At 36.6% G+C, this 24,933-nt stretch overlaps 1 protein-coding gene across 2 annotated transcripts in view; it reads right to left on the bottom strand.

Moving 5' to 3' along the window:
- Positions 1-7,574: 7,574 nt before the first annotated feature.
- Positions 7,575-24,933, bottom strand: part of FAM120A (family with sequence similarity 120 member A) — a 68,223-nt gene continuing 50,864 nt past the window's right edge. Inside the window, exons 11-18 of one of the 2 annotated variants that reach the window (XM_070936978.1) lie at positions 23,197-23,446; positions 21,882-21,996; positions 17,211-17,420; positions 16,054-16,234; positions 14,320-14,457; positions 12,950-13,091; positions 10,066-10,162; positions 7,575-9,477 (exon numbers count right to left, since the gene is read on the bottom strand). In XM_070936978.1, coding sequence (XP_070793079.1) covers positions 9,166-9,477; positions 10,066-10,162; positions 12,950-13,091; positions 14,320-14,457; positions 16,054-16,234; positions 17,211-17,420; positions 21,882-21,996; positions 23,197-23,446 — 1,445 coding nt within the window. In that variant the 3' untranslated portion in view covers positions 7,575-9,165. Of the gene's footprint in view, positions 9,478-10,065; positions 10,163-12,949; positions 13,092-14,319; positions 14,458-16,053; positions 16,235-17,210; positions 17,421-20,169; positions 20,374-21,881; positions 21,997-23,196; positions 23,447-24,933 lie in introns of those variants that run through there. The other variant, XM_070936980.1, reaches the window with a different exon arrangement.

Here is a 24,933-nt window from a genome sequence, read left to right as displayed (position 1 = left end):
TGAGGCCAAAGTTAAGGCTAATCTGTGGCAACATGACAGAAAAAAACAAAAGGAAAGATGCCAGGGCATATTCTCCATGCTGCTAAACCAATGTTTTTTTTCTTCAATCTATGAAATTGGTACATGTTGGTACACTAAGGACAGCCTGAACAAACTACCCTTATACCTCAGCAACACCTTGGCAGAATGCCCACAAGTGAATGTGGGTAGTAGTGTCAAGGCAGTAATTGGTGGGTTCCAACTATCTGTTTCTCTCCCTTCCTGTGTTACCGCCAGGTATGGTACTGAATGCAAGAGAAGGGTGGTTGGACCTACTCCCAAGTGGGGCTAATAATCATTGGCTGCTTTTTTTTTTTTAAAGGCTCCCATCAGCTAGACCCGTGGTGGCGAACCTATGCCATGCATGCCACAGGTGGCAAGAAGAGCCCTCTGCAGGCACGCAAGCTGCCACCCCATCCCAGCTCAGCTCTGCTGTGTATGCACGTGCACCTCCCACTGGCCAGCTGATTTTTGGGTCTCTGCCACGCATGTGCTGGGGGCGGAGGGCATGTGGGAGACGTGTGCACATGTGCGGGGGTCACACATGGGGGTTGCGCATGCATGCATGGGGTGCACATGGGGAGTCATGTGCATGTGCGGGGGTTGTACACATGTGGGGGGGGGCAGGGCACATGCATGTGCAGGAGGTTGGGGTGCACCTGGGGGGGGTCATACACACATTGCATTATGGGTGTGCATGTGCGCCCTTTCGGCACTCGGTGCCAAAAAGGTTAGCCATCACTGAACTAGAATATATTAAAAGGCCATTCCATGATTTTCGGCCCTGTAGGCCAGTCTTCAGGATCTTTCTATACTACTGAGCCTTAGTGAATTAGGTCAATTTCACCTTTTTATCTCTGCAAATGAAGATGGAGTGAAATGAATCAGACAAATGCTTGGATTTATATTACTACTTGGGTAAGCGAGGAGCATGAACTCATAAAATAAATTCCGAAGTGCAAAACTAAGAAAGCAGAGAGTCCTTTAAAAGGGGCTGGGTGGGGAGTGAAGTTGGAAGGATCTTTCTTTTCAGAAAAAAAAAGGGACTCAAGTAGCAGAATTAAGAGGAGACCAACCTTTTCTCCTTGCAGAAAGTGCATGCTGCTACAATAAGGGATAATAAAATTGTCCAGGCAATACAGAGCACTCATTTAAAGCAAATGTTCCTTTGACTTCTGAACAGTTTATGATTTCAAACCCTGCCATGATGTGACCCTTCCAGGACCTGGGACAGCTGGCAGCGGCATTTGTAAGATTGATCTAGTTACAATCTTATACATACAGCTATGTGCATGTAACACATTTACATATCACAGATTTTATATTGGACATTGAATTTAATATCACTTGCAAGTATAATTTTACTTGCAGCAGTGGCAATAAACACAGCAGCAGAGAGAGCAGGACTTGCCTCCGAGGACTGAGTTTAACAGTGGGCTCAGGACTAATTTCTCCAGGCTAGAAGTGCTTAGCAATTGCTGGGGCAGTTCAATGCAAATCTCTTTTTTTGAGCCTTATTGTACCCTGCAGATGCATGAGGACATTGGCTGATTCTATACTTTGGAATACTTTCCATGTATATATGTCAACCCATCATACGTAAACACAATATGCATTGAACTCTCCCAATGATGGGCTAATTTTAAGGCTTTACAGAGTGAGAATAGAATAGAATAGAATAGAATAGAATAGAATAGAATAGAATAGAATAGAATAGAATAGAATAGAATAGAATAGAATAGAATCGGAAGGGACCTTGGAGGTCTTCTAGTCCAACTGCCTGCTCAGGCAGGAAATCCTACACCACTTCAGACAAATGGTTGCCCAATCTCTTCTTAAAACTTCCAGTGTTGCAGCATTCACAACTTCTGGAGGCAAGTTGTTCCACTGATTGATTGTTCTAACTAAGTGTAATATATGGGTTCTCCAATTTCCAGCCAGATGGTTGACCAGTTGAGCAACACATATAAAAAAGAATAAAGTCTTCATTGCACCTAAATAGCAGTGTGAAACCAGGTGTGAGTCCAACAACTACCAAAGGGATGATTCTACAGCTGACTTCACAGACTACACACAGGGCATTAAATAAAAAAGAATCTCTGCAAATGACTGATAGGTCAAGCAACAGCAAATATTTCCAGCTTTGTCTTTAGTAAATGGTTAGAATCTGGTATGCTACAGTGACTGACTATTCCTTGAAAGGAAGAGGCTACTACCAATACATACATTTCAGTGGCATAAACTTTCAAGTTAATGAACTCATGAGAAGACGTAGACCATGTCAGAATGGTTTGAAAGAGAATAAATGGTTTTTGTCTGTTGCATCCAAAGTCTGATAATGAAAGTTGTGTACATCAAGAGTTTACTACTCGACTATGGCATTCTAACAGAAATGAATTGCAGTGCACTCCGATGCCCTTTATTAACATGGATCCACAGAAGTTCAGGCTTTTTTGTAACAGGACCAGATTTAACAAGCAAACATTTAAATGGAGTTCCTTTTCCTGATATTGTTCCTGGTCACAAGAGCCTCTTGCATTCCATACAAGTAACTCTCAAAGTATTCTATACAGCTGAGAACCAAAATTCACATACAAACCTCTATTGAAATTTATTATTTTGTCACCTCAGGGGAGGCTTTTGGGACCTTTTTGGTCCCAAAAGCAGTGGAAGTAGTCTGTGAAATGGATTTCAACTTTTGGAAAGCGAGAGAATAGTAGAATTGTAAACTTTGAGTTTCCCAACATAGCTCAGAATATGCCCCGGCTGTTTTATTTATTTTAAATTTTGAATCCAACTTTATTTTAACTATATGGGCTGAATAATTCTTTAAATGAATTAATCTGTCACTCTCAGTAGTTAGAGACCAGCCCTTTTTTAAGAAGCATACTTATTCACCCAGAATAAAGACCAAGGTAAGTCAAGAGTAGTGGGAAGTTACAAAGGATGTTTGAGGACTTTCTTCACCTCCCATATCTTCTGGTTAAGTAAATTTTATGACTGGCAACACTCACAATGGTAACCAGTAGGTGACTGGGCAATTGAAATACTATCATCATAGCATATTTTTGAAATGCTACAAACAGTTAAGTTGGGGAACACTAATAGAATTATTCACTTCACCTGAGTAGAAAGCAGTATAGACGAAGGTCTGAAATTAACCTGATATCTGTTGAGAGGCAAATTCTGCTATGTATGGTTCTTCTAACAAACTATTGACTTGTCTTGCTGATAACATTCACCTTCAGACTGGAGGAAAACACAACAAAAACAGCTATCATTCACTGACACTAACCCAAAATGACTTAGTTGAGGATATAAAAGTAACAGGAATATTGGAGAAAAATGACCGTGTAATGCTGGAATTCTTGACTTTTAAGGGGAATTCTTGACTTTTAAGGGGAACTTGGTTGGAGTATGATTGAATTAGATTTTTTTTTCTTTCAAAAGAGCAATGACAGGAGATTCCATGACAGGAGAATGGGAAAAGGAACTTAAGGTACAGTAAATACTAAAGCAACAATTACAAAGAACTTCAAAGGATGGATGGGTACCGGGGTTTTTAGAAATGTATATCATTGAAACTCCCCTTTCCATCATTCTAGAGTGCAAAACAGTGAATATTTAATTTAATTTTTATTTATAAAATTTATTGGCCATCCATCTTACCACAGAGTAACTCTGGATGATTTACAACCATATAAAAATATTTATACATACCAAAAAAAAAAATAAAACAAGCCAAATGCTATGATCCAATAAAAGATGGGGAGGGCGGGGACAGAATGTATGGAGGTGAGATTTGTTGTTATTTGATCAACCACCTCCATTGTGATGTTCCCACATTGGAGCCCCAAGCTAGTTGGCCCAGGCAGGTCTTTAGGCTCTTAAGAAAGGTCAGAAGGATTGGAGCCAACCTTACTCCAGGGGACAAGATGTTCCAGAGGGCAAGTACATCAGAAAGGCCCTTCTCCTGGATTCCACCAGCTGGAATAATCAGGGGCCTGCAGCATGCCTCTTCTGCTGGCAAGGATGGGACAGGCCTATCCCAGTGGGATGGGATGGTCCCTCAAGTAGCCTGGACATGTCATGAAGGGCTTTAAAGATTACTACTAACACCTTGAATTGCACCGGCAGCCAATGCAGTGTGCGGAGCAATGGTGTTACATGGGCCATTCTTTGGGCCCCAAGAACTGTCCGCGTTGCTGCACATTGCACCAGCTGCAGCTTCTGAATGCTTTTCAGGGCTAGAGTGCATTACAATAGTCTAACTGTGAGATGACTAGGGCCTGAATGACTTGATTTATTTTCAATTACAGGAGAGCAGATTCCAAGTTAATGTAGTAATAATTCAACAATAAGATTAGCCAAGAGATGAAAAGTTGGGTCTCACTGGATATGTTCAAGTAGAAATTTGGGTAGCTATCTGGTAACACTTTACCGAACATTTGACTGGAGGACCAGAGAAAATTCCCAGGATTTCTTATTCTATTGTTATAATGAATCTATCTGCTCTAGAGTATTTGAAAGCAGGTTATTATTAATTCACTAGGCAACATTTAGTGCTGCTTGTCCACAACCAGAATGGTAGAAAGAAAAGGAATGGACTTCTCCTTCACCTTGCAGTGCCACCCCACAAATCTGCACCAGATGGTTAGTGATTTGCTTCAGTGCAGTTTGAAGCAAGGGACAAAAATAGTTACGACTGCTGTAGAAACTAGACTGCTCTAGTTTGGCACAGTCAGCACAAAAATAGCTATTAATATTTTAACTGAATGCATACACGCTAATAGTAACAATTTGGGGACAATGCAACAAAGATACAGAGGTTGGGACAAAATACACAACTGGGGATCAGAAACAATATATAAAAGACCATGGGAATGGATCTTTAGCAGTCTTTCCTTCCTGTTTTTTTCCATCGATAGCCAGAAAACAGAAATGCACTGTATGTATTACAATCTATTTGGATTCTGTCCTATGTTTTTTCCTATCGGCCTCAAAAAAGTAGAAAAGTGGCAGGAAGTAGACCAATTCCAGACAATTATTTATCTATCTAAAGAAATACCTGTCTTCTTTTGACAATAGCGATGAGATTCTCACTACCAGGCACTATATTTGTTAAAACTGCTGGCATCTCCAAGGTGAACACCTCACTTTGAAAATGGCAGTTGCTGCGGAGTAATGAAATTCATTTTCTGTCTCAACCCTATGCACACGGGCCTTGAGTTTGACTCCCTCTGCTATAGATGCACCACAGCTTTCAAAAATCTTGGAATACCGGGGAACTACCTGAGGACTGGAAAAGAGCTGATGTGGTTCTCATCTTCAAAAAAGGAAAAAAAAAAAAAAAAACAGACCCAGGAAACTACAGACCAATCAGCCTAACATCAATACCTGGGAAGATACTGGAAAAGATAATAAAAAAACAGATCAGCCAACACCTAGAAACGAGTAAAGTAATAACTAGCAGTCAGCACAGGTTTGTTAAAAACAGATCATGCCAAACCAATCTTATTTCATTCTTCAACATAGTGACTAAATTAGTAGACCAGCGAAATACTGTGGACATAATATACTTAGACTTCAGCAAGGCATTTGACAAAGTAGACCACAACCTACTTCTTTGTAAGCTAGAAAAAAGTGGGATAACTAGCTTCACCACTGGCTGACAAACCATGCTCAACAAATAGTCCTTAATGGGTCTAAGTCTACATGGAGAGAAGTAAGCATTCCGCCTTAGGCCCAGTACTCTTCAATATCTTCATAAACGACTTAGATGAGGGAATAGAAGGGGAACTCACCAAATTTGCAGATGATACTAAGCTAGCAGGAATAGATAACACCCTAGAAGATAGGCTCAAGATCCAGATGGATCTTGACAGACTTGAACACTGGACCCTATTTAACAAAATGAAATTCAATGTAGAGAAAAGTCTTACATTTAGATAAGAAAAACCAAAAGTAGACATATAAACTGGGGGAAACCAGGCTTAATAGCAGTGACTGTGAAGGATCTTGGAGTCTTAGTGGACAATCAGCTAAACATGAACCAGCAGTGTGCAGAGGCAGCTAAAAAAGCCAATGCAATCCTAAATTGCATTAACAGAGGGATACAATCAAGATCAAGTGAGGTACTAATACCACTCTATAAAGCCCTAGAAAGACCACACCTAGAGTACTGCATCCAGTTTTGGTCACTACACTATAAAAAAAAGATGTTGAGACTCTAGAAAAAGTGCAGAGAGCAACCAGGATGATTAGGGGACTGGAAACTAAAACATATGAAGAATGGTTACATGAACTGGGTATGGCTAGTCTAGCGAAGAGGACCAGGGAAAACTAGACACTGTCTTCCAATACTTGAGGGGCTGTCACAGAGAGGAGGGGGTTAAACTGTTTTCCAAAGCACCTGAAGGCCAGACAAGGAATAATGGATGGAAACTGGCCAAGGAGAGATTCAACCTAGAAATGAGGAGGAACTTTCCAACAGTGAGAATAATAAACCAATGGAACAGCTTGTTTTCGCAAGTGGTGGGAGCTTCATCACTTGAGACTTTCAAGAAAAGATTGGACTGTCATTTGTCAGAAATGGAGTAGGCTCTCCTGCTTGAGCAGTGGTTTGGACTAGATGACCTATAAGGTCCCTTCCAACTCTGTTAATCTGTTAAAGATGAAGTAGTCTCTGCCAAAATATTATGAATCACAATATAATTCTAAATAAAAAAATGAGTTCCACACAAGATGGGAAACTAAAAAAATCAGGAGGCAATCTTCCCCACTTAAAATGGTTGCAGGTTAGCCTTATTTCATTGAAAATCATTCATTAGGAAAGTCGCACTTCAGATATGACTTGAAGAAGTCCTTTCTTGGTTTCTGTTGAGAATGCCATAGCTTTGTTATTGAATTAAATTAATTCATAATTCTATAATGAAATATAGGAGCACAGAGGCCGTTGTCCACAATGGAATAAGAAATTGAATGCTTGTTTAGTTTGGGTTCCAAAGCAAATTGTGCCGATACATGTTATATGTCCTCTCAAAATCACTGGTTGATGTCAGCAAGATGCTTTATAGCACATTATAGAACTCAAAATAGCAAGGTTTATTATTTATGAGATTTCCCGGTATTATGAATTCTAATAGTAGAGAGATAATGTGGAATTCATTTTTATATTCCAGGGTATTCGAGAATTTTACAAAATTGCAACTCCAACCTTTTGCTTTCAAGGATGGCAAAATAAAAGGAGGTGATTCAACAGGAACTTTTAATATTTAAAAGTTCCACCAGAGAGGTGGTGTATTGATGTTTGTTCTCAAGACAAAAACCCATCAGCTGCAACTGACATCCTGGAAGCTGAAGAAAATTAACATCTGCTCAACATGGCTCCACTTTGTTGTCATTACCATCTTTATTTCTAGAGCTCATCATCAACTACTAAAATTGCTGATGTTTGAAGACTTCAAATTTGTGTGAAATTTTTTTTTTAAAAAAGAAAATTATTGGGAACACAAGTAAGACACCATACAACAAGGTTATACTAAAAGAATAAAGATTTTTATTAAGCATTGTAAGTTGCATTCAATAGCCTTCAAATACACCACACCACAATCCATCTACAACCAATCAAACCCAACAGTAGTTCATTCTTGCACAATCCATGAGTTGGGGCAGAACTCCCTTCAACTTACATTAAGATACCTACTTAGCTCTTGCGGGCAGGGAATAGGGAATTACACCTCATTTCTGATCACTAATGTGTGATGAAGAGCATCAGGAGAATTATATGAAAACGAATATAAAGAAATGATTCTGATTCTGAAGTACATTAAGTTTGGAAACACTAACAAAAACATCAAAATGATACAGGTATATTTGCTTATACTAAATTCTTGATGGGAAAGTTCTCAAGAACAAGCCATTTGTTTCCTGCTACAGAAGGGGGGTATTTCTTGAAGATCAAAGCTTTTTTTGTGTTTTTCCACAGAATTTCATATTTGCTAATATGAAGGCATAAAACAGCAACAGAGAACAATAATGCATACAGCAATGAGTACACCAGGGTAACGTTGATATTCAAAACGGCTAGATAATTTTTTTTTTGTTTTAGAATAAATGCAACAGAGGTCAATAATCACAAAATTTTAAGGTTAGAGCAAGATCAGTCAATGACTAAACATAGTTAACATCTTTTATAGGACTATTACTGATTATTAGCTTTTTTTTTGTTTTGCAAATGGGCACAGTACTTGTAAGAATGGAAGAAAGGACAAGAACATGCATAATATTAACTACACACTTTAAAATTATGAACCATGCAGAAGTTTAGCTCAAATAGTAGTACTAATGGTCTACGTCTGATTCAAAAACCACATAGTTCATTGATCACGGATGCATGGTATTAGTCACAAAAAGTATCAGAACACATTGTGTTTCTTTTGAAAAGGTCATTTGCATCTTCTATGATTTTCAAGTTAAATCCATTTTAACTTGCTTGTAAAGTATTATGATGTATATTTAAAATCAGCAGAACTCCAATATTACTCTATAATTTTTTTTTATTTTGATAGTTTGCACATTTTAAACATAAAAAGAAACCACATCAACGGTGATGAAATTTAAGAAAAGAAAGAACTGTGGTTGTGCCTTTCCCCCCCATAATCATGAAATCAAAGCCTTAAGGAAAGCTTTGTGACACAGTAATGCAAAATCAAATATAATGGCATACATATGGTGCCAAGTACTAAAAATTATATTTTAAGCTATATATACTGAAAGACTGCCAAAATTTGTTTTTCTTTTCCTTTTTAATATATTTCAAGAAACAAAAACTACAAGCTTTTGTCATAACCAGTTTAAACTTTGTGTATACATCATTTTAAGTGCGGGAGTCAAATGCTCTTCATTCTCTTTCATTTTTATTGTATTGTAGCATTTTGACTACAACTGGTTAAAACTAAAAATGTGTTCTTTAAATCTCTGACATCCAAGAGGGATCCGAATTTCCAAGTCCTCATTTTTCTCTTACGGAAAGGAAAAAATGTACGTAACTGTAGGCTCTCTTTCTTTCCAGATATTCCTAATCCTGACCCTTCCAACATCCTTCACCCTCTATAAAAAATAAGTTTACTCTTCTTTTTTTAAGACAGTAGCCTCAAGAGCATCGTCTTTATGGCAAACACTGTCTGCATTTAGTGCATTTAAGTGAGGATTTGTATTGCACATTTTAGAGTCATTACTCAAGGCACTTTCAGACTGGTTGGAAGCCCTGACATCTGCTGTACTCCCATTCATATGGGAAGCTGGTTTCTCCTCATTCATTATGCCGTTTTCAGCCAGGGATCCTTCTGAAGACACAATAGAGGACTTTCCTTCCTCTGATTTTGATTTAAGTTCTTTGGCCACTTCCTCTGCTGAAGCAGCATAAGGAGGTTTGCCCTGTTTTTAAACATAAAAATAAAATAATAATAAGAAAGAAATAATGAAATTAGTTATTAACACAACTGAAAGAGTTACCAGGAATTTAGGAAAATTACTGAAATTCAGCATTTCTTGAGATTTTTGTTACACAGAATATGATGCCTGTGATACTAAGAGCACTTTCCAGTCTGGGAAATATTGTTAGTAACTCACATTTTCTAGCTAGCTATTTGCAATCCACATAGTCAGGGGTATTAACTGGCTTAATATCTGATAATAAAATATCAATGTTTGTAAAACAAAAGTTATTTAAACAATTACTATATATTATAGTATATTACTATACTATACATAGTGGAGAATATGCTGATTTATCTTACTGCTTTCTCTGGAAATAGAATACTAAGCAGGACATTGATCTCACTCAACAATTTGGCACTGGTTTTTTATTCTTTAACAAAAACCACAATGAAAATGAATTTGTTAACCTTCTGTTTGGCCTAATGTACCTAAAACACAATTGTGTTTTCTAAAACACAATCCCAATGCAACATTAATGTATGTACATTAACAAAAAGAGCTGATACCTATTTTTGTTTCCATTACCTGAATAACTCCCTGGTTCTTATAAGCTCTCCCATAGTATCTTCCTCCTCGGCCAAATGTTCTTATCACTGGTGTGGAAATAACTCCTCTAGGACGTCTTTATAGAACCAGAAAAAGGTAAACACATTTAATTTCATAAATTTATCTGGAAATTCAGCAGAATTCAATTTCCTGTGCATAACCAAAAAAGCAACTGTTTTTCTTATTTTCAGTAAGCAACTAAAACCTTATTTTAATAGATTGAATTCTAGCTTTGCAATATTTCTTCTCCTTACATTATGCATTTCCCACTTATCAGCTAATTAATCTAGCAAGAGAAAACTTTATGTTTATTTGAGTAATCATTGATGATATAATTTATATTGGAATAAAATTATCCTCATTTCTAAAACATGTTCTTAAGCAATCTTAACTGTAAGATTAGAGTTGAAGAAACTTTCTATGAATAGATTCAATTATACTTCTTTATTGATTCTTAATTACCACTCTATTTTTACAATCTCACCCTAGTGTTGCTATATTTTTCCAACTGCAGTAGGGTTAAGTTCCTAATTATTGTAGCATTAATTTCCTAATTATAATGCAATATACTTTTAGTTATTTATTGGTTTACATGGCTGCACATCTCAAAAAAGTAACTAGCCAATGAATAATAATAATAATAATAATAATAATAATAATAATAATAATAATAATAATAATAATAATAATAAAATTGCATACAAGTATCACATTAAAAACACATAGCAGGAAAGATTTTTTTTAATAAGATCATATAATTAACACAACCAGGAAATGCCAGTCACCTACTCAGGGCCCCAGGCTTGAGATAGAACTGTGCTTCCAAGGCCTTGCAGAAGGCCAGTAGGGTCAGGACAATCTCTCTCTGGAGGAATGGCATTCCAGAGGGCAGGTACTATAGCAGAAAAGGCTGTCCATCTAAACTGTGCCATACAACATGCCTTAGCAGAAAGGAATGGGAATATGCCTCCCCCCTCCCCCCATGGATCAGATAGGATGGGGAGAAACAACTGGTTAGAGATGGTCCTGTAAGTTTCCTGGTTCCAAGCCATGAAAGGTTTTGAAAGTGAATACGGCACCTGGAATTGCACTGAGAAACATTCTAGTAGCCCATGTACTTTTTGGTGTCCCATGCACAGTAATCCAATGTAATGAGACTTTGCAGGGCGAAAAGCAAGATGTACTAACCTCCAATCCCGGAGGCTCTTCATACCCTAACCCCATCTCCTGTATACTTTCTTTCAGGTCGTGGCTTTTTGGATGCAAACAACTATCTTTTGGGACTACCATACTTGATATACATGTCTAGCCTGGTAAGCTGTGAGAGACAAAGCTCACTCTACCTGTGCTGCCTTTCTTACAATTAAAAAGTCAAAATCCGAAAGTTACAATAATGTCACCTCGTAACCATGTCGCATAACAGTCATGATTAATGTTCTCTAGAGAACCCAAAGTGATGATATGCTATAGATCGGGGTGCCAAACTCAATTTCACTGAGGGCTCCATCAGGGTTGTGTTTGACCTCAGGGGGCTGAGCTGGGCATGGCCAGCTTGATGTCTGGAGGCGCTTTTGGTGGCCTGAGCACTCTGCCAGTGAAAATGGGTTCCCGAGCTCTGTTTTCAGCTGGAACAGCCTCCTACAAGCGTCTGCCAGAGAAAATGCATCTCAGGAGGGCTGCATGCAGCCCTCGCAAGCTCCGTTTTCACTGGCAGAGGCACTGTGGGCTGGTCCTTCACTGTTTCCAGGGTGGGCCCGCAGGTCAGATCTAAGCACCCCACAGGCTGGATGTGGCCCAAAGGCCTTGAGTTTGACACCCCTGCTATAGATGAAGAAGTCTCTGCCTGAATATTATGAATCACAATATAATTCTAAATAAAAAGTGAAACTAGCTTGAAATATGCATGCATATGCAAAGCTGACTTTGTATAAAATATACAAAAGTATGAAGGCTATTGCTTAACGCACTGTAAGCCGCCCTGAGTCTCTGGAGAAGGGCGGCATATAAATCAATTTCTTTAAAAAAAATCATGATAAACTCTTCAGGAAAAAAAAAAGCTAGCACAAATTCCTGGCCACATACATTAATCTACTTCTATAGAAAACAGAAAAATTCCTGAATAGTCCTGTTTCAATTTTTGGATTTGTCCAGCTTCTTGGAGATTCCAACATTAACCAGAAGTTCTAAGAACATAGGATGCCATGTTTTTTGCCCAGCTTCTGTGCTCATTTTTCCAAAAAGAATTCCTTTTCTATATCCAAAAGGGATGCAATCTACTCTGCATGTGACAAGAAGCCAGCCCTCGCTCACAGGGATGTGGACTGAGAATCTGCATTCTGTAGAAGTGCCTGGGTCATACATTCACAATACATGTATAGATCGGTTTGCATCTTCTCATTACTTAGCATGAAATATTAATTTTTAAAATTATATCTGAGTTAAGATTGCCTTTTGTCTTTAAATATTTGTATATAACAATACTATTAAAAATAAAAAAAAACTTGAGTGTTTCCAATAAATTCAGAGTCAGCAATGTAGCCTTCTATGTTGAGAAACGATTCACAGATTTATGTCAATTTCATTGTCCAATGAAGGAGGCTCACAAAGGAAACCAATAATATTTTACAGCAATTAACACCACACCTTGCAAACTGCCCAAAGTAATACAAGTGTGATGGGCGGTATAAAAATTTGATAAATAAAATTAATCAGTCTTTACAATTTACATTCTAACAAAATAAAGAGCTGAGCCAATACACTCTGAACTAGACAATCACCACCACTGTGTCATAATCAAGTCAAAATCCAGCAGGCATCTCTTTTAATTAATCCAAACATAATTGCAATGTTGGTATTTGCTTACCCTCTTGGCCCTCCAACGGAAACCACCTGCAGAGGAAATGGCCCCCTGCTTCCTCCTCGACCACGCCTGCTTCCAGCCCAGTGGCCCACCACAGTGCCAGCTATTTCGAGCTTCCCTCCCTGAGAAGGAATAGGTTGGACACCTAAACCAAGATTTAAAATGTGTTATTCTGCAATAGGAATTTAAATGGAGGAATGTTATTATCTCTGAAAAAGTTCTTTTTCTTTGCAAGAGTGAAATCTGGCACATACCTGCATAGCCTTTGTGTCAAAGTAGGATTTAAGACCACTGAGATCAGTGGCACAGCAAGCACAAACAAAATCCAATTCATTTTTGTGAAATGGGGTACAATGTAAATGTATCATTCCAAAATTACACTTGGGTAAACTACTTCTAAGTGACCTGTTCTGAAGACAAAACTGTCCCGTCCAACAGAAACTTTGCTTCCACAACCCTCATCCTGTTGTCAATAAAGAGTAGTTTGGGATTTGTTGGCATGTAAGTGAATAACTAGGGGGCTGCTAACATAGCCATGATAGACTTGATATTTCAAAGAAAATATTTGGATGTTTAATCCAGTTGTTTCAAACTTTCCTATTGAATAACTTGAAAATACCCTGATGCTGTGAGAATCTCAAATGTTTAATATTTACCAAAAAAGGAATGTTGCATTAACTAATATTAAAAACACTGAAAAAAGGTATAAATGCATTCTAAAACCTTTAAAAAGCTTTTCTTTCAAAATGCATCTAATTTTAAATTTGAACATTAGTATCTACCGGTATTACTACAATTTCTATTTTACTTTCAAACAAGCATTTCCAATGATCTAAGGAAGGAACGTTAGCTATACATCACTAACTTGAGCTAATGGCAAAAAGGTTAAAAGTAGTTGGGTCAGAAGTAATGTAAATGTACTAATGACTGCAATGTTGATATAGTCACAGAATTTCATTCTTTTTTTGTATTTTATTATCTGGTAACAACACACTAGCTGCTACATTAGGCTACTAAGCAATAAATAGCAAGTGCAGCATCTAGCCAACTTAATTTCAAAAGCTAAGCAAGGTTAGGCTACTACACGGCTGTAATCACCAGGGACTGAGCTCAGTCTGAGGACAACCTTAACTTTAAGGGACATTAAATGGATCTTTGATTTAGAGACCACATAGCAATCTGTGAAAAATAATTCAAATGTAGGAATTTCCTATTCTATCTTTTCACATACATACACTGAAGAAAATGGGAGAACTCTTTCTTTAAAGTATGTGCTTTATTTTAGAAAGACAAACTCATACAATGAATTTTGGAAAGTTCCAGTCAATGCACTGCTGTTGTGAGCAATAAGAAAAGGGGATTGGTGGTATTACCGCCCTGAAACTTGCTAGTCCTGTTGCCATCGTTGCCAGAGAAAGGTCCAGAGTGTCCTCCTGTGGCAGTCACTCGGAAGGTCCGATACGCGCCTGCTGCAACTGTTTCCCCATAAGGGCCTCCAAAGCCATAGACTCCTGTGAAAAGGAAAGGGACAGAACCTCTTTGAGGATTAATTTCCAAACTAATATTGCTTTATGACAATTTGATGTATGACTGCAATGGGCAGACTTTATTACGGTGTATGTCAAGGACTACCTGGCTGACGGGGTCTGCAACATACCTTCCTTGTCTGACTAAATGGGGCAGGCTGATATAATGGGACCAAAACGGTTTCAAGGGTAACCTGGGCCCATGCCATATAGGGCTTTATAAATCATAACCAACACCTTGAATTGTACCAAATGGAGTCCAGCACCCAACAGTTTGTGCAGCAGAGGTGTTACATGCACCACTATTAGGGCACCCAAGATTGCCTGCGTAGCCATATTTTGTACTAGCTGAAGCTTCCAGATTCTTTTCGAAGGCAGCCCCATGTAGAATGCTTGCAATAATCCAAGAGAAATGACTAGGGCTAGTAACTGATATTGCTTTCCTGTTAATCTCTGTCTCTTCCTCCCTCCCTCCCTCCCTCTGTAGCACTGTTTGGACAGACACTGTCTTGTTTATTTATATACAAGTGTGTATATAAATACATATTATATACACACTTGGCCAGTAAGAATTCTATTATTCTATACTGTATTATGCACTTTTAAAATATTGCTATTTTAAAAAATTGTGAGCTGCCCAGACCCATTTTGGAGCCAGGTGGCACATAAATCTAATCAATTCAATCAATCAATCAATCAGTCAGTCAGTCAGTCTCTTTTGCATTGTCAATTTCTGATGCGTGCCAATGTTATATATAAGGAGTGATTAAAATCTGAAAGTATTTTTTAAAAAAATGTCTACTCTTAAATGATGAGATTTAAGAAATGATGGACAATTTATATTTCAAAATTTAAAGCATAATTAGATTACATATTGAGTCCTTAGTGCTCTCTGAGCTTGGTTGTTTTTCTGCAGATGTTTCATTTCACAATTTGATAACTTCTTCAGTGCTAGAAGAGATTTGCTGTTTACAGTATATGTAGTGGCTTGCCTTGTCAGTGCTGGTGGGGATTGTTTTTTTCTCCTCAGTAGTCCCTTACTTCGGTTGCTGTTTACTTGATTGTTTGTCTGGTGTTAATTCCTGCTTATCTGGTTGTTGATTGCTGGTGATATGTTCAGGTCTTTTGTTTTCTCTTTTAACTTTTTTATCAACTCTTTTGAACGGTGTGTAATTTTGTTTATCTCTATGTGTAAATATGCAATTATATATATATAATTAAATATGTAGTTGAATTACATATTTAAATTTGGCTATTATCTAGATTTATATCTCTCTTTGTATATAAACAGCTTTTCAGGGTAAATTGATTAACTATTTTTGCCAGTTCAATTGTCTTAATCTGTATTGATCTGCTTGACTGATATTCCACCATTCCATTAGGAGCTGAAGGTGATAGATGTAGGGGTTTTCCTTCCATTTTCACTTCAAAACTATGAGTTAGGTTGGTCTGAGATGTGAACCCGAGTCTCCCTACTATAGTCCAAAATCTTAGCCAAAACATGCTTCCTACACAAAGGTCCTAATACAATCTCTCATTAATTTATATTGGATTAACTATCTAACAGTGAAGCAGTCTTACCAGCGAAGCCTCGGCCTCTGCCCTGAGGTGGAACTGGCCCAAAGTGCCGAGGATAAACAGAAGCTGGATAGAAAGGCATGGCAGGTGGTGGTGGGAAAGGGAGTGGATGGTTTTGCCTGGAGAAATTTAAACCTTCAAGGATGCTCTGGCGCATCTTTTCTACCTTGGCAGCTTGTTCAGCCTACAACAAACAATATGGCACAACATATTTTTATTATGAATACAAATTAAGTATATTCATACATTTCTAAATGACATTATTGAAGGCAGCTAGCCAGGTAATTGATGGTATTTGCAAACATTAAACATTAAGGGACAGAAAATCAAGACATCAACAAATTATCTCCCTGTAAGACAAAATTGTTTCCCATATAATGTTTTATTTTCTTAACAAAATATTGAAAACAATATAATCCTCTGTTCGTTGTTTATGTTTTGGAAAATAAAGAATTTGTCAGAATACCCAGAGTGATTTGAAAGCTTTAAAAATCTTTCAAATAGTGTTCAAAAATATGGATTATTTGAATTTTAGTTATACAGGAATGTCAAAGAAGGACAGGGTCTCCTGGATTTGAAAAATGCCATCTCCACCTGTTTGAAACTTCTCTCTCTCTCTCTCTTTTTTTAAAGAAATACTGCATCCCAATTAACAAAAAAAAAAAGCAGATTCTGGATCACTTAAAAAGTAAGCAAATATAAAATTTGTATGTGTCACAGATCACCTACGTATGTCCATACCCCATATCAAATTACTACAAATTAACTATTGTTAGCACACAGAATCATGAATTTGAGATGGGTGGCCATTTAAATGGAAGTAATTTTTTTAAAAAAATATTCCAAATCAACTCAAATTACTGCGGCACAAAATAATTATCATCATTTTAAGGATTTGAACAATCAAGGATTAACCTCTTTACTTGCATACAGACATACTTATAGCAATCTACATTGAAGAAAGCTTTTAGCACGATACAACCTATCAGATAAATAATACATTCTATTATATGTTTAATTATACATTTGCCCTTAGGCTAAAATCCTCTGCCTACAAATGAATTTGAGCTCATTACCAAAAACAATCATACTGACTACCTATTTGTCCATACACATACACATTCAATTAGACATCGCACCCATCACAGGACCAACATTACCTGACCATCACAGAGGTCAATGAGGGGAGCTTTCTCCCGACTTGCTTTGATGAGCTTCGTCTGGAACAACTTCCCATCAAAGTACATCCATGGACAACAATGCTCCCATGGAATTGGCTGCCCACAAGCATCATTGGCAAACAATGCCATGTCAACACCACTCATGAATAATGCTGAGAGCTGAATTCCTCGAGGATCTAGGTTTTCAATCTTAAAAACAAAAGTGTAGAACTTTATTGGTTAAAGTCTATACAAGGATCCAAGATTAAAGAATTAAACTATAGACAAAGTATTAAAATAGATTTAAATAATACTTTTAAAAAGATATAGGCATGAATTTTTGCAGTCACTGCTGTTAAGCAGTTAGTCTTATTTAGAAGTCTGTGAAACAGCCCATAAATCATAGTTAGCTTAGCTATTCTCTGTAAATTAGTGAGAACTACTACAGAAATCTGTGAGTGCACATGAATTGGAAATTGTATATTAATACTCACAGCATTTAGCCATTTCCACACCTCACTCAAACTAAGCAGAATCAAATTGGTTAGTACCTAGATAGAGAATCACTAGAAAAACTATACCAGAGCTGTACGGTATACTGGGAAAAACTATTATGAAAGACATTATGGCATTTCAATATTGCCAAAAGAAATACATGGATGTACCTGTAAAGCTATACCTGACTTAACAGAGCCTCTAACTTTCTTCCATCACTAGCCCAAAAGAGGCATTTGCACAGACATCTAAAATAGCAATGCATGTTCTTAGGATGTCTGTCTCTCTCTTCTGCCAATCCTGCACAAGACTTGATTTTAAGAAGAAATGCTTGTCCCTCCCCGATCACAGAAGCCCTAAGTTATTTAAAGATAGACAGCCTGCAGTACTGGGGCTGCATGAGGCTTCCAAATTCAGTTTTTGTACCTACCCAAGCCCACTTTCGCCATCACAGCTGAAAACCAACGCCTCAAAAATAAATAAATTAGAGTTTAAAAATGAAATCCCCACAAGTTACATTCATATCTGCAATGTTGTTCTCTGCAACACTTGATTCTCCCCCAAATGATACCTGCAGTCTGTAGATACTGAAAAGTCAGCCATGCTTGCTTTAATTATTGAAATATAGCATGTCTCTTGCCTCTTTCAAAAGAATAAAATTTGCCCCAATTACTGACAAACCTGAACAATGAGTGGTGTGATTAGTTTAGCTATAGCACTGCTAGCATGATAAAGCTGGAGAAGAAAATATCCCAAAGGCAGAGGAAAATGCAAGAATGCCTTAGTAGGCAAAGAAAAAAATAAATTGATTTCATCGTAGAAAAAGCTTGTACAGACATTTTATGGAAATTAATGATGCAAATCACAATTTAACTAACAGAATAGCAAATATCTGCAGTAAAAGTTGAGGCATATCCTTTTTTTGTTATCTTAAGTACAATATTTAGCAACATTAATAAACATAATGCATATCTTCACATTTTTTATGAGACTATTATTATAAAAGGAAATTGGGGTAGCTTTCTAGCCAAACCCAATTATTTCTCTCCTTTTCTCAGTTAAAAATCAGAGGAGCTGTCACTTAGTACAGATGATGGATTATCCACTGTTCACTCCTCAAGGAGCCCAAGATATGACTGGATTTTCTAGATATGAGAAAAAATAGCTTAGAACTATTTTATATGTGAAAGAATTCTAATAGTCTATTGCAGGGGTAAACAAGCTTTTCAGATGGTGAGATGTTTTGATTTTTGCAACTTTGCTGCATGTATTCTCAAAAACTGGTTGCCATGAGCAGAAGCTTTATTTATAAAATGGGTGCCAAAGATGAAGATTTGCCTAATTATAAAATGGCTGCCACTATAAGAGAGCTTGTCTAATCAGAAACAGTATGATCAGCAAAATCTCTTTAGCTTTGGGTAGCAGGAAGATACACATGTAAATTTAGCACAGAACTACCTTTACCTGCCATTTTTGTTTTCAAAGAACGTCTGTGGAGTTTGCTTGGAGGACAGAGACATGATCCTAAATAAAAGTGACGCTAAAGCTGAAACTTTCATTTCTTTAAAATGAAAGGAATCATTTAAAAATTAAAGATATGAAGATATCCATAAACATTGGTGGTTATGAGTACCATAACTATCTCTGATATAATTTACAGAACTGAATCAACAAGTATATTATCAAGTTTTGCTCTTGGAAAGAGAGGAGGAAATATTTTGTCTGTTTGTTTCGTTGCAGTAGCTCTGGAAACACACATTGAAGGATTTGCACAGAATGGGAAGTAGCTTTGGGAAGCAGGAGACTAGTAAAATCAGATCCTTTCACTTTCCATTAGCAAAAGTTTCTAACAGCCCAAAGACTCTTCCATTGCCGTAGGTGTATATTAGGATTCCACCTGTCAAATGTTAATTTCGTTTACATTGGTACAACAATCTATCAATATCAGCCTATGTTTTGAACCTGGATAGTAACTATATGCTATCAAAAAGTTTTAGACTTCAACATCCACATCTTAACCAGCATAGCCACTGACCATGCTATCTAGGAAATACAAGAGCTGAAGTCTAATACATTTGAAGGGAACAACTGATTGGCCAGAACATTCAAATTCTTAAATGTAGATTTATGTATTGTCAGGGATAGGTTTACCAAACAAGAGCAGTAAGATCAGATTTTCAAGGTACTTCCAATGTGTCCTATAGAAACAAACTTATGGTGACAGTGTCATAACTGCAATAAATACAGTAGCATTATGAAAATGAAGTCCTATATGATGTGCACAGCATGCCATAAATCTTATATAGCATGCATTACTGTTGACCGAAAAATGTATTTTATTTCTGTCAAACCTAACTTGCTAATAAAATAGACTGTGTATACATAATTATTCTACATGCTTGAATTTTGAAAATGAAAGTACAAGTCAACAAGATGAATTCAGCCTTTTATTGTTGGACAAAATTTGAGATTTACTGTCATCCAGTATGGTTCTTTTCCAAGTCACTCACCTGTAATTCTAAGCTCATACTGATTTAACTGGGGTAATTTACATTCAGAATACAAATACTGCCTTACTGGGTCTGGCCAATGATCAATTTAGCCCAGCATCCTGTCTTCAACGCTAGCCTATATCAGACGATAGAGCCATGGTGTGAGGTAGGCCTCCCTAAGGAAGTACAAGTTGTTAGCAGGAAAGCAGTGAGCGGTTGCTGAGAAAAAGACAGAAAAGTGGGGAAGGGGAGGAAAGGGAAGTTCTACAGAAAGAAGCAAGACAAGCAAAAACAAAAATTACCTATATAGATGGGACAAAATCTTCATCAAAAAGTTCAGTTTAACAAAAAAAAAATCACAAACTCTTTCTGCTGAATGATTTGAATGTTGTTATTTTCTAAATTTGAGAATCTTTTGAGATTAAACATGAATTATGTCTTATATGAGACTTTTCAGAATAACCTTGGGAATGGAAAATGATATCAATGGTTTCCACAACATGGGTATAACCGTATTTGGGTTTCTTGGTAAAAAGGGGGCCAATTCAAATAACCTTTTAAGAAACTGACTAAAAAATACTGATTTGAATAAATCCACCAAAAACTGGATTAAGTCCAGGGTGGAATTCTCTCCTCTCTGCTGCCTATTTCAGTGGAGGAAATGCAGATATTTTCAGATGAAAGTGCCAAATACTTGTACTTCAACCTTTTACTTGAAATTCAGATATTTTTTAATAAAAGGTGTATACATACTTCTGTGCAGATCCTTTAGCCTATCACATATTTATTTAAATGTTTTAATTATGAATGTCATTTCCATTAAGGAATTGTATATGGTTGTTGACAAAGCAGGGAGAAAAATTAAAAATTAAATTTATTTAACTTTCATTACAAAATATGTAGGGACTTTAAAGCAAGGCACATGACTACATCTAAAGCAAAAATGGGTAAAATAGTGTTTTTCTATGATTAAAAAGAACGTCTTGGAAATATCATTAATACTTAGGTGATCTACTAAGACAACAGTTCTTCAATGCAACAAAAGTTTTCAGTATCTATCATGCATCCATCTATAAATACTTTACTGAAAATGGATGCTTAATCTATTTGAACAAGGTCATGAATGAATTTTAAAATGTGGTAGTAAATTATCATTTTAATAATATTAATGTAATTGCTTTAAATGGAGAAATTCAAATGAAAATGAAAACTGGTAATAGAATTTAATTCTACCCATCCCATTACTGTATAGTCTACTGATAATCATGATCAATATGCCTAAGTAACAATTTCTCTGATATTATTTATTTAGGAGTACATATGTGGAGGTGGAATCTTGTGGAGACATGCAAGTATTCTTTAGGAAAAGATAAAATAAAATGAAAAGTGATGATTTAAAGGTTAGAGCTCTGAAAGCCATTGATATAAAACAAAAATGAATACAGTATTAGGTAAAGAAAAGCAAAAAACCAGCACATTTCCTTTGAAAATTGAAGCAGATTTCATTATCTGCAAGTTATTATTGAGCTGGTGTTGAAGGCAGAAACTTTTCCTGTCCACATACTATTTTGATGAACAAGTGGATGAAAATAGAAAATACTGACAAAAGAAAATAATACTGCTTTGCAAAGCGCTTGAATTAATAAGGATTAAATGTTCCATAAAGGCCAACTTCAGAAGTCACCTTTAGTTCCTGCAGTTGGTCAGGTTCATAGAGTTTTGGAGATAAAGCTTGAGCCAAGAAGGCATCAAGTTCTTGGCGACGAAGTATCCGAACTCCAGGCCACTGCACCATATATCTACAAAGACAAAGAATTTTGGGTAAACCATTTCTGAAAAGCTGTGTAATACTTCTCATGTCTGTATACAACAATGTTTAAATAAGGTATAGTATTAATTAAAACACTGTAATTACATCCAAAGTGGATCCAAAATATTGGTGTGGAAAATTAAGCCTATGAGAGCAAGAGGCGGAAAAGTCAGAAACTGCTCCAGAGCCCATAGCATAATCTAGAACAGAGAAGAGGTACCAGGGAGGAATCAATGGACAGCTTTTTTTTTCTTTCTTTCTATGAAATGGAAAGAAGGCCTTTAATTTGTGTGAGACTTCAACTTATGATTTTACAAAACTGAAACTTAATTACATTATTTTGATAGAAAGTACTATAGGATGTATTTAATAAAAGATTAGAATTTTTGGTTTTTTTATTCTGGATCTTACGTAGTCTTCCTGTGACAATTTTAAAAAAGTCAGTGAATATTTAAGTTAACTAATCTAACTAAAATTATGGCAGAAGAGGCTTAAAACAGTCTGGAACTAAACTAAGCACATTATTTTCAATGCTAGAATCAAACCGACATGGCTGAAAATCAAGAACTGTTAACCCTGGGAGTTTTAAGATTGCCTTCTGTAAACTGCTTTCTATTTTAGTCACTCAACATATTTTCAACCTATACCTCCATATTTGAATGGATTACATCCCTAAATCCCTGGCCTAACAAATCCTTTTAAATGATTTTAAATTCGTTTGTCTTTTAAATTTTGGGCCAAATTGACATATTTCCTTTTAATCTGTTCTTAATTTATGTATTACGTATTTATGTGTTTTTACTTGGCTGTACACCATCCTGAGTCCCTAGGGAGAAGGGCGGTATATAAATTTGAAGTAAAATAAAATAAAATAAATAAATATTCTCTTTTAACTAATCTGTTTTTTCCATTGTACCTAAAAAAAGAAATGCTTTGCTGCTTTCTCCACCCCAGTAGGTATTTCCATGTATATCTCTTAATTGTTGTGTAAAGTAAACTGAATAACAAACTTTTAAGTCTTATTTTGTTTTGTGTTTAGTCTAGAGAAAAATGACAGTTCTACAAATTATTTATGCTCTAAGTCACATGAAAAGTTCTTTCAATAGAACAATAACATTCTTACATAATTACACACATACAGCATTATCAAGAGGAATTTTTACCATATGCTAATCAACAATATACTCACCTTAATACGCAACAGAGCACCATTAGGTGAGTGGGCACATTAGCTGGATTTAGCATTGCTGGTGTGTCTGACCTCATACAGGCCAAGAATGCCCTCATTCGTCGATTCTTGTCCTCTACTGCTTTCCCCAACCAAAGCTTCTTCAAATTAGGGCAAGTCCATTCCCTAAATGCAAGAGCTTCTACTAACTCAGGAGTCTGGGGAGACTTTCCTTTGTAAGCAGCCCATTCTTTAATTATCACTGGCGAGACTGCAGAATTTTTTAAAAAAGAAACAAAATAGTTTGTGCACAAATGCCGTTTTGCCCATACCTTTTATGTATTTTATTTGCATTTATAACATGCAAAGACTTATACTAGGAATCAGCCAAAGAAACACTGAGGAGACTTTTCACCAGATAGTTGGCACTTTAGTTGTTCATGGCTTTAACAGTTAGCACTAACATTTTGAATCAGGCCTGGCAGCCAGTACATGGTGATTACAACTGCAGAAACCTCTCTCGATTAATAATCTGGCAGTTGGATTTTGAAGTAACTAAATTCCAAAACCATATGCACAGATAGCTAAATGTTCAAATGTTACTAGCCCATGTATAAAGTATTCCAAGTTATCCTGCCCAAGAGGGCTGCAGCTTGTGTATCAAAACTTGCATATCAAATTGAACTGATAAAAGGCAGCTCTAACCACTGAGGCCATTTGTATCTCCATTGACAAAAATTCCTCCATAACAGAATGAAGAATATGGATGGATGAAAAAAAACCTCAACCTATCCACCTCCAGGATGCTTAGACCGAGGTTTACTTTATTAGCCATCATGAAGCCCATTATCCTGCTCAGGGACCAGCTTAAAAAATTCACTATGTCTCCTTCATTATATGAAAAATAGTAAGTGACATTTCATACTGATAAGCAGTTGAGCAGGAGAAAACTAAACCCTGAAGTACCTTGTGAATGCCATAGAACAGAATAATAATCACCCAGCTTCACCTTCTGTACAGTGAATCCAAATAGAAATACAAATATCCAAAGGATCCAATGATTAATGGTACTGAAAGCTACTCAGAAGTCCGAAAGAAACAATACTGTTGTATTCATCTACTTCGTTTCTTTCCCTGTCTTTATGGCAAACTCATCCCATAAACTGATTAAATCAATTTCAGACTCATCACTGTTGGAGCCCTTAGTCTGATAATGCTATGTATTAGCTACAACCAAAATCAGATTCAAACATTTGAATTCTAGTGGATGGTTTAATCTTTACCAACCCAACAATTCTATGAAACTGCAATATAAAAGGAAAAATGAAATTCCTTTAGTTGAGGTCAGTATCCTGATGACAAAATGAGCTTTCTTGGCAACAGAAATGGTTCACCATTGTCTTCTTATAGATGATTTCTCAAGCTAGCCTACAGCTTTGATATTCCTTGGTAATCTTCCATCAAAGTACTAACCAGGTCTGATGATGCTTAGTTTCAAAGTCCAAACAAGGCATTATAGTGCCATTTGATGTGGTGTGCTAAATTGGGATTTTCAAAATGATTATGGTGAGCTCGTCCAAAATATGTAATGCGAGTTAATAGGGGAGATGGCTACTACCTCAAAAGTGCAAATTGTCAGTGGGTAGGAATGCTGATTTTACAATGGAGCAGCAGAGTTTTATACAAGATTTGGCTCCTTCCAGTACCAACTGTTCATGATAATCAATGCAAAATAACACACTGATCTATGCCCTAGCT

The sequence above is a fragment of the Pituophis catenifer genome, unplaced genomic scaffold, assembly GCF_029215685.1.
Source record: "Pituophis catenifer annectens isolate HBS135680 unplaced genomic scaffold, rPitCat1.0.hap2 SCAF_2, whole genome shotgun sequence".
Classification (NCBI taxonomy): domain Eukaryota; kingdom Metazoa; phylum Chordata; class Lepidosauria; order Squamata; family Colubridae; genus Pituophis; species Pituophis catenifer.
The sequence above is the reverse complement of the archived record's forward strand: the minus strand, read 5'-3'. Positions and strand labels throughout refer to the sequence as shown.